Genomic DNA, 11,509 nt, shown 5'->3' with positions numbered 1-11,509 from the left:
AATTACGCTGTTTTCGTGAAGGCTGAACGAAGACATAATACAGCGTTATTTTCTAGTCGTACTTTAATCCACAAACGCTTTCCCAAGACGACGTCAAGAGTAAATTCCTCTAAAAGCTCCAAGCTAAGCGTAAAGAGTAAAATGTGTCCAGGGATTCTGTGTGCCTCTAGTGACAGCCTGATAGACAGGTGAGCTGTGTTAGAGCAGGCTGTTGACAGATCGACCCCTTTCCCCAATGCCTCACATGAGATGCCCGGGGGTGGCTGGCCCTCTCCTCCTTCACTGCCCCCAGGCCAGCCTCGTATCACACCCTCGTCCTCAAAGTTTGGCTTCATCTCATCCACTTATCGCACTCTGCCCACGGAAGATGAGGGAGACCGGATATTGGAGATCACTTAAAACACATCCGAGAAAAAATAGCCTACCGATAAGCGACATAACAACAGCTAACCTTTAACTCGTCTCGGCGGTAAGCCCGCGGGTGTCGCGAAGAGGCTGAAGTATTATGGTGGTACTGTTTCTCACAACGCTAGGCTCCTCCGAGGTCTAATCCCTTGGAGGTGGCGTGCAGAGGCTGAAGTATTATGGGGACAGTGTTCCTCAACAGACAAGGTAATCATCAGCCTTGGGTCTTCCTCAACTCCATTCCCAACGTCGTTCCACGCATTTCTTATGTAATTTGTCAGCAGTTAGTGACTGATGGACTTTTCTTATGCATGAAAGGAATAGAAAGCCTGACCGTAAGGACCGGTCATGGTGGTAACGTCACCGATAGAAATCAATTATCCTCCGTTTGTTGATTAGATTGGCTATTGCCGATTGCGGCTATTTCCTTAACACGATATTACCTGTGAGGGATTTCTTATAGTACCAGTATTATGTAAAGCTACAGATGATGCCAATTAATTACCTTGTTAGTAAATTTGCTTCATTGTCTAAGTTGGTACACTATTTGTTTATTTATTTGATTGGTGTTTTACGCCGTACTCAAGAATACGTCACTTATACATCAGCGGACAGCATTATGGTGTGAAGAAACCGGACAGAGCCCGGGGGAAAACTCATGACCTTTTGCAGGCTGCTAGATGACCGTCCCAAGAGGCCAAAAGAGGAATCCAGCATGGGCTGGACTTGAATTCACAGCGACCGCATTGGTGAGAGGCTCCTGGGTCAACTGAGCCATGGAGGCCTCACCCCGGAACACTATACATTTTACATAACAGTACAATGACAATGAATGATTAAGGCTTAACGGCACGTTATAAATACTGCAGCCCCATCATGGCAATGTCGGGACAAGTGAACCATATGATGTTCCATATGAAAGTGATAACATATAAAATTACACGAAGTAACGGACGTTATTTAAAAAAAAAACACGTCTATGAACACAGCTGTTTATATCACTGTTTAGTTTTACGTTCGAGTCATACAATCACCATTCATATTGTAAGTTTCAGCATGTGTCTTCAAACGTGCTGTCCTTGCAAATGTTGTAAGTAAGTAGAATTCCAGAATTGTTCAACAAGTCGGCCTAAAGCTGATGCTGAAAATAGCACGTGGAGATACATATACAGGAGATTAGTTGTGACAAGACAGTGCAACAAGATGACGGCGCTCTTTCACTACACAGGATTTGCCGTGATATCTAGTTAGGTACAGGTCTCTCTTCTGGATAATATTTAGACATAAATTACTTATGCTGTCAGCTGATAGGGGGTTTCAACACAAAATGGCTAAAAGCTAAAGCAAAGGCATGTTGCAGGACGGATATATATTTCAATCGATGACTATCAGAAGTATTCCATTAGAGGCCTGGATAATTACACTACTCTTCATGAGAGCGTATCCAAAAGGCATGCATAGAGAACATATCTGCCGCTGTTTGACAAGGGTAGACAAATTGTGGAGGAAAATTATTGGATCAGCTAAAACTGTCATAAAAAGTCAACTATTGTCGAGGACATTTATTTATAGATTTTTTATTTCTACTTTTTTTTGGTTTGTTGGCCTGTTTGATTCATTAAACTACCAAATCGCTAAGTTATTCTGTGAACTTTGTCCGATGCATTGGGACAAGGACAACACAAAAACTACGTCTAGTAAAAATGTCCGTTTTCTGATCAAGATTTCCCCGTTGTTCTCTCACCTGCTAGTTTTACTGATTGTTCAATAGTTTCCTTCAGCCTCATCAGGGGTTTCGCATAACGGCGGAAGATGTGTTTTTGGTAACGTGGACACACAGGACGTTAGCATGGCCATTGTTCTGTCAGGGCTGTGCCCCGATCGTCAGGGAGGCGTACAGCAGCTGACAACCGATTGACATCTGAGAAACACTTTGCAAATTCAGGTGAAGGACAAGTGGCGCGGAGGGGTAGTGGCTGACGTGTGGCTACAGCTCATGATAAGTCGGTGGGTATAAGCCAGGATTCGCCCTTCAGATCGATATATGACGGGCAGCAGTGAGCAAGGACAGGCCACAGCAGTCCGTCCGCTCTCCAACCACCATGCTCTGCCGAGATCGCTTTAACCTGCACGAGTTCTCCTACTACAAACAATGGAGCTGCCTGATGTGTTACTGGTATTTATTCCAGGGTAAAGTCCAGAACTCGGAGTTCTTACGTTACGGGGAGGAATCCTCTTGGAATGGCACTTGGGTCCAGATGGAAGGTCAACCTCCTCAGATGCCCAAAACTGTGCCCGCTAACTTCACTGTGGAGACTGTGTGTCAAACTTTGTCCAGTGACGAGTGTGAGAGATGGCAGACCTGCTGTTCGGCGGCGGTTCAGTGTTGTGAAAAACATCCTCATCCCGGGAGTGGGTCACAGGACTACTGTCCCGGGACATGGGACGGCTACGCCTGTTGGGACCCCGCTCCCACGGGCATGAGGATATATCAGTATTGCCCCACCTTTATCCAGCACGTGTACCCAACAGGTAAGCCACCTATATGACGACTCATTATCATGATATGGTCTTCAAGAGGTAGGTAAACTACTGTTTCTTTTCCGTTGCGTGAGGTTTTGTAATATTATTTTCGAATGGTCATATCACCGCTAAGAAAACAATTACTTTTTGTTGAAGAACCATAGGGCAAACATGAGTATGTATGAATTGTGAAGTTTAAGTGTGAAAGACAAGCGTAGGAAATTTCAGATTGAAAAAAAGGCGTAAAATGTTTTTTTGTTTTGGTAATGTTTTCAATTATCAGGCGATTGGCAACTGTAAACTCGGAAGTAAAAATAGCTTTAAGTTGAAAGGCAAATCTGGACATTTGTCAAATTTTAAATTGCGTGAAGTGTCTTTTGGATGACCGCTCCATTTGTAACGACATTAACCCTGATCGTCTGAACCACAATATGGCCAGGAGAAATAGCGTTATTGCGTGTGCGGTGTCATATCAGTGTGCGGTGTTATATTTGCATGTGCCGTGTAATATCAGTGTGCAGTGTAATATCTGCTTGTGCGGTGTAATATCAGTGTGCGGAGTAATATCAATCGTGACTTTAAGATGTTGCTTTTCTACAGTTTCCTCTTCTTTTGGCTATGTCATTAAGCGCGCAAACTCGACAATGTTTCCTTCCGTTTACCTAACAAAATGGTTACATTTTCTTTTGACAGACGTCCATTATTTCACGTATTTTATTCATTTATTTGATTGGTGTTTTATGCCGTACTCAAGAATATTTCACTTATACGACAGGGGCTAGCATTATGGTGGGAGGAAACTGGGCAGAGCCCAGGGAAAACCCATGACCATCCATAGGCTGCTGACAGACCTTCCCACTTACGGCCGGAGAAGAAGCCAGCATGAGATGGACTTGAACTCACAGCGACCTCATTGGTGAGAGGCCCCTGGGTCATTACGCTGCGTTAGCGCGCTAACCGACTGAACCACGGAGCCCCCCCCCCCCCCCCCCCATTATTTCGTGAGCACTGCCAGGCGCTATTTTTGTACTTGCTCTGACCCGTTAATTTAAGCCATAAATTTGACGGCCGATTTTGGGAAATCAGACTTGTACCTGTGCTATTCATAGTGTTAATCTGAATCCAAAGTTTGAAAAAATTATAATGTGATTCGTTTTATAAATTTCAGAAGACATTTTACCTGTTTTCAAAATTAACACATGCACAAACGAGGCGGACGTATTGTGAAATGTAACTGGCTTTGTGGCTGATATATTTTTTGGCCCAAAAAGGTATTCTTGACTACTGTGTCAAACAGCAGTCCAATAAACCCCAAGAAAACCCACTACATGCTTAATGCAAATTGGCAAAACACGTTTCAATGATATTCCACAATCCGGTGTCTAATAATAGCCACAGATACGCACAAATGATTTTCAACATTTTGTTGAGAGTTTATTTAAGGAAAAGTGTCATTTTTAAATGGGAAAGAGTAGCTGATCAATACATTACTTTGAAAATGTCTCTGTGCACTTTGACCTTAGCTGTTGCCATGCTAAAATTTTCCCTGATAAAGCTGCTATGACAAGTCCTTTTTCCTACTCTGGTTTAAGTTGGCGATTTCTTTGCCCCACTCAGCTCATTTCCGCTTTCCTCAAATTCGTCGGTCAGGCCCAGGCTGCGCCTAGCGCGGATGGTTAAGCCTCGTGTACCTCAGAGTTTGTCTGACATGACAGTGTGTATCAGCGTCATTGCACTTCTTGTTTGTGGTGCACAGACTCCGTCTAATGACTAGGGTGTTTTCCAAATACACTAAACTTCTGAGCAGGAACAACGTACAGGATCACTACGAACCTAACATTTAGTCATAAATATGTCTTACCCCTGTCTTGTGAAATTGTATCCAATAAGGTAACGTATAGTTCAGGATGGTTGTTGGTAGCTGATAGTGCCATTAGACAATGTATTTTCAGTGGTTTACGTACAGGTTTGAGTCACCGAGCGACAGTGCTCTGTCAGACTACACCATATATCACAAAGCTTTAGCAAACTACTACGTGACTTATCGGAGTTTCCAGTATGATAGTGCCTATCCAGGCTACACCTTATGACCGTTTCTCATCATACTACACCGTATATCACAGAGCCTTAGCACACTACTACATGACTTATCAGAGTTTCCAGTACAATAGTGCCTAACAATGCTACGCCTTGTGACCGTTTCTCATCAGATTACACCGTATATCACAGAGCCTTAGCACACTACTACATGACTTATCAGAGTTTCCATTACGATAGTGCCTATCCAGGCGACACCTTATGACCGTTTCTCATCATACTACACCGTATATCACAGAGCCTTAGCACACTACTACATGACTTGTCAGAGTTTCCAGTATGATAAAGCCTATCCAGGCTACACCTTATGACCGTTTCTCATCATACTACACCGTATATCACAGAGCCTTAGCACACTAACTACGTGACTTATCAGAGTTTCCAGTATGATAGTGCCTAACAGTACAACGCCTCGTGACCGTTTCTCATCAGACTACACCGTATATCACAAAGCCTTAGCAAACTACTACGTGACTTCTCAGAGTTTCCAGTATGATAGTGCCTATCCAGGCTACACCTTATGACCGTTTCTCATCATACTACACCGTATATCACAGAGCCTTAGCACACTACTGCGTGACTTATCAGAGTTTCCAGTATGGTAGTGTCTATCTAGGCTACACCTTATGACCGTTTCTCATCATACTACACCGTATATCACAGAGCTTTAGCAGACTACTACGTGACTTATCAGAGTTCCCAGTACGACAGTACCACACTATATTATACGACTCTCTCTTAATAGACTACACCGTGCGATAGTGCGTTGATACCATACAACATTGCCTTACCAAAGTACACAGTACTATATAGTGCCATACCACACTTCCCGTGTGACACTGCCTTACCGCTAGTGCCAATTACCTCCATTTCGTACATTGCAATTTCATGTTATTACTACATGATGTCGTACATTTATTATTTATGTCATTAGTGTTTTACAACCATGGTGCATTGATTACTCTCAAGTACACAACATCCATGACATTAACATTTTGGAATGTTATTGCCAGTGGCTTGAGTATTCATTTGATATTCTTTGATACTAAAAAAAAAACAACAACATGAACGAAAGAAACAAAAAGAAAAATCATTAGGACACACATGAGGCGGTGTGGTAACACTGTAAAAATCACTGATCTATTAGAGATCACTAACCTATAAGAGACCACTTACCTATTAGAAGATGATTGATCTATTAGAGTTTACTGAGTAGAATTAGAGATCACTGACCTATTATAATACCATAGACCTATTAGAGATCACTTACCAATTAGAAGATCACCGGCCTATTAGAGTACCATTGACCTATTAGAGATCACTTACCAATTAGAAGATCACTGGCCTATTAGAGTACCATTGACCTATTAGAGATCACTTACCAAGTAGAAGATCACTGACCTCTTTAGAGATCACTGACCTACTAGAACATGACTGACCTATTAGAAGATCATGATAAGTTTCTCTGTTCACCACCTGGACACGTGTTAATATTAAATATTGCCAAAGCCGTAACATATCCGCTAACTTGCCTTCATCATTAAGGTGTATAAACATCACCATTTTGCATTGCTTAAACACAGATATATTCCGTTCAAACAGGAGCGATTCGGTGCAGGCAATAACTGAAATCTGAAAGTCTGAATAGATCGACATGTTTTTTGTTTAGCCTAAAGGATGTGTGAATAATTTGATGTAATTATTGGACAAAAAACACCGATTATGTCACCAACGATATAGTTTAAGTTTTGAAAATGGCATGTCAAGGCATCCAGTGTTCTGACAAATAATACGAAAATGTATACCTTTTAAACTACTTCAAAGCAAACCTAGTTGTGGGTACATCGTGGGAACCCAAATCTGTGTTCATAGGCTACACTTCAAACAGCTCCATGTCTGATCATACATCTAAACTACATCTATTTTATTCCTGGAGAAGGGAACCGTTGGCCTATTGCTCAGGTCAATTACACTCTCTCTGCAGTTTCTTCATGTTATCTCGTGTTACCAGGCTGCTAATGGAGTTTTCTTTGAAGATGAATTTGGAGGACAAGATTTATTTCAAATGCCAGAATTATTTACGTAACAGGTCTGCAATGTTGCTACTTCCTCTCAACCTGCTCTTTGAAGACCGCTGAAGCAATCCATTATTTAAACAACACCAACTGGTTCTGCAGTTATGTTTACATAAATATTGAAATCATTCTGAATTTTCTAGGACTTTGTGGACAACATTCCAACATTTGTGACCGATAAAAAACATTGTGCAAATGCCATCGCTTTTGGTGGCAGGTTAAACCGTTCTGCACTGTAACAAAAGGGTTAACATTCTGCTGTAAACTTGGGATGCTACTCGAGCATAGCGCATTGGCTCCGCTCCCTATCAGTTTACCTAATGAATCATGTGCTAGTCGAAGATTGAATTGCCTTGGAGAATTTCAAGATGTTTAGATACGTTGTTGACAATGAAAACTGATAACTCATTACGCATGTAAGCCAAGTCGCGGCTGCTGCACGGTATAACTCATCAAATTCTGACAGTTGACGGCATTTCCGCCTTGTAACACGGGATATTACCTGACGATAACACGAGATCGAAGAATTATATAAGGCAGTGATCGAGGTATTTCTGCTTCAAAGCGAAGACATTCAATTACATGGTGAAGGAATTCGTCCGTTATAAACTACTCAGTTCATCTGCCAGATTGGTTATAGATTTGCAACAGATCACATTGATGACACTTGTATAGGTGTAGACATCTACTCATGTCAAACCCCAAAATCACTTTTGTCCTTCAGTGTGAGAGTTTTTCGAAGAGCGACTGACAACACAGCATTTGAGTGATTCTGGACTAGTGGCGCCTAGTACATGGTAATTAACATCACTGCATTTTTAATCAGGCAAATTCTACTTAAACTACCATGCTAGGGGGTGAGTAAGACATTAACTTTTAGGCATTTACATGGACAGTTAGGCTAAAACCCCTACTGAGGTATTCTGAGAAGAGGCAGTATTTCACCGATTACGTGTGACCTTTTGTCTGCTGTCACACTGTCGTCGCTGCTCGGGTTTTCTTTCCATGCTGTAGTCTTTCGTGTTGTCCACATGTGAACCGGAGCATTTCGGCAGCTCAGAGTCAGACATTTTCTGAGTAATCATAAGTCATCTGTAGGCCAAGTTACACCCTGGTCCAGCTTACAGGTGATGGTACGTGTTGATGCGCTGCTGGAAGAAAATCAGGCCTAGTACTACAACGAACTAGAGATAAAGGCACCTAGTAATACGTGTATAGCAGTACTCCTTGAGTCGTAAGCGAGCAGACTTTGTTGTTCTGGAAACGAGGCCCATCAGGGGACTTACATCAACGATAAAAGTAGACTAATGTCTGATTTGTGACGCAATATCTTTACAGGTACGTTATTCTGGGCTGGAGATCAAATCAGTCCAGTCAAATAGAAAAGGATACTTATTGGCCTTCGTCGACTGAATTTCGTCGACTGCTCCTAAAGCTTCATTTGTAGCTATGGAGAACATTCCGTTGTCACGTCATTAGCTCGGTTTATCCTTCATTAGTCACAGAATTCTCAAAGATACGACATTAACAGACGTGATGTGTCCTTTTCTTCGCTGACTTAATGGTTAGAGCGTCCGCTTCAAAGTCGAGAACCCGAGATCAAACCCGGGGCGCATCATACCAAAGACTTTTAAAATGGTACTTGCTATTGTCACGCTATGCGCTCGGCACTGAGAGATTAGACCAAGAAAACATGACTGGTTGGCTCGGTGTCAGTATAATGTGACTGGGTGTCATGTCTGATGTCTTCGAAATGATACTTCAGTGGAGGCATACGAAGCTAAACTCCACACACATTCATACACTTTACAAGTAAAATAGTGTTCCGTATTTTGACGTTAAAATTTGATACCTTTACTTTGCATTGATGAATTCCTTGAGTAATACTTCTTTGGCTCATCAACTTACGTCACACAAGTGACAAAAAGTCAAATATAATTGATTTCGATCTTTCGTTGATGTTTCACGCCGTAGCTAAGAACATTCCACTGAAGGTGACGCTGACTAGGTTTGCGGATAGAATGAAGGAATCTAAGCCGGAAAAGAAGGACAATCGCACCTCAGCAGGTACTTCGCAAGCCTCGTGACGTTAAGTCACAGTCTAACCAGTAAGACGATCTTTATCGTCATCATTTTCATTAACTCTGATGGCAGGCCACCACATCAAAGCTTTCAGAAAGAGTTTAGTATCTCAGCCAAACAGGCATCGAACTATTTACATTGCCAACAGGTATCAAGTAGCCCTGGAACATCTTAAAAGTTGTCATAATTCCACCAGACAAACACAGCTGACGAGAACCGGTTATTACACACCAGTAATATTCGCTCACTTACAAGCTGCACAAAAGAGTGACGTGAGAACCCAAGCTTTTTTCATAAAAAAGGAAATTTATCAGCATACGAATCAATATGTGACGGCAGTTTGACGCTCCATTCGCTCTAACAAAGACTGTTGAGTGATTTTGCACCAGAAAACCAAATCAGTGCATGAGTAAACCAAGCCGAGCTGTTTGTTTATTCCATTCTTATTACAAATATCTAACACGAGCTGGGTATAGTTTTACGTCATATTAAGTTATATGAAAATGACAAGAGATAACATCGTTAGCGGTCGAAGTTTTCTTTGTGGATACTATGTAAATGGCCAGTGAACGTCGTCTACCAAGTGCTAAACCGGTAATATTCACCTGAAAACGGAAATATTTTGCTTGACGAAAATCAACAAATTGTCATATCACATGCGTTATGATTCCATCACACGGTATGGGTACAGCTGTCAAATACACGCTCGGGGCAAGATTGCTTTTCATTTTAGTAAACCACCGGAGCTGGATTGTTTAATAACTGGTTAAACAATCTTATAACGACGCCAGATGGTTCAGTTTAAACAATGCATGAAAATAATTCAGAATACAATTACATTGATTTACTAGTACATTCAGAAATACAGGAATACATAAAAAGGAATAAAACAATACCCTAGTTACAAATATATTTGCTAAAAATCTTTCCGCTGATGATGAGCGGTGATTGTCTGATCTAGACCGTCAGCCCAACTCAGTCCTCCTGGAGGAGTAATTTTCAGTCCCCTGAATATGCACACCTCAAAACATCAGTGAAATGTCTAACTTCATGATACCTCTCGGGCTGAGTATACAAAAGAGATGTAGTGCAGCTGGTTTTCAGTTTAAGGTAATGTCAAGTGCACCAGGTCGCACTCACAGCTTGCCAATGGGTGGATAGTTTAGTTCCGGATTCTCGCCAAATCATTCGGTTATTTTTGATGAGCAGGAAACGGTTTAAGGTTTCACGTTTTAGTTTTTTCTCCACACTGGAATGATCCCGCTATATTGGGGAGCAAAGCAACAAGCAGACACTTTGAAGGATGTCTTCGCCTTTCGAAAGTTCCATTTTCCCCGTTTGCTTATTCACACGCTTGACCGCCCAAGAGTAGCCTAGGATGTTTGTAACTGGCGATGGCGCTGTACCGGCACAAAATCCGTGGATAGTCGAAACTATAACGCTTGACGTCAATAGTACATGCACATTTTTCTGTGCTAGTGAGGAAAATGGAGTTGCAATTCCAGTATGGCCTGACATGCACTTTTTGCGACCCTCGTAGATCCAGTATATACCGTTAAGTTAAGTATACACTGTTGATTCAACCCAATTCTGTTTAAAGCATGGGAATTAAAGACGTACGTTTCACAATTAAACATTTTCACCATCATTCTGACAGTGTGAGCTTTTGTCATTTTGATGACGGCATTTACCTCCTCGTCTCTGTCGCACTAAGAATGCTGGAAATGTGTTGGAAAAGCCCTAGAAGATGGCAGAATTTAATTGAACACATTGCTTTATACACAATGGGATTGGGAATCAATTGGGGTGCTAGAAAACTTACTAGTCTCTTTCTGTAAATATAGTTTAACCGTTTTACTACAGATGTGAGAAAAGAAGAGAATAAGAAGAATAAACGTTGCGAATTATAAGAAATGCTAGATACACAATAAACAAAATAGTAGAATGAAATTGAAATAACATGGCAAGACTGAGAATTGTTCTACATAATTCTACGTGGTACGCCATATTTGCCAAATAATTTCAAAGAAACACTCTAAAAAATCTGTCTGGCCACTATATTTTCAACTGCTAATTCAAACAGAATTGCTTTGGACTTCTAATTTCAGTGTTTTGATGTACCTAATGTAAACGTCCAGTCCGAAGTGAAGCAGTTGATTACATCATTACATCAATCGCGGGAACGCGATTTGTCCCGCGCTGCCGTAGTTTTCTGAACCACAACAGTTTCATGTTCCTTTAATGGTGTCACTGGTAACATGAACTAACGATCACACCTACGTTCGCGGCCTGCGGTGAAAAACGGTTACCCAGCCTGGGGAGTACAA

The 11,509-nt window shown here is 41.6% G+C and overlaps 1 protein-coding gene across 1 annotated transcript in view; it reads left to right on the top strand.

The window, feature by feature from the left end:
- The first annotated feature begins 2,507 nt into the window (after nucleotides 1–2,507).
- The window catches only part of LOC135467564 (calcitonin gene-related peptide type 1 receptor-like), a 33,716-nt gene continuing 24,714 nt past the window's right edge, over nucleotides 2,508–11,509 (top strand). The window contains exon 1 of the mRNA XM_064745336.1: nucleotides 2,508–2,937. Within this exon, the coding sequence (XP_064601406.1) occupies nucleotides 2,508–2,937 (430 nt within the window). The remainder of the gene's footprint in view (nucleotides 2,938–11,509) is intronic.

Source organism: Liolophura sinensis, chromosome 6 (genome assembly GCF_032854445.1).
Source record: "Liolophura sinensis isolate JHLJ2023 chromosome 6, CUHK_Ljap_v2, whole genome shotgun sequence".
NCBI classification, from domain to species: Eukaryota; Metazoa; Mollusca; class Polyplacophora; order Chitonida; family Chitonidae; genus Liolophura; species Liolophura sinensis.
The sequence above is the reverse complement of the archived record's forward strand: the minus strand, read 5'-3'. Positions and strand labels throughout refer to the sequence as shown.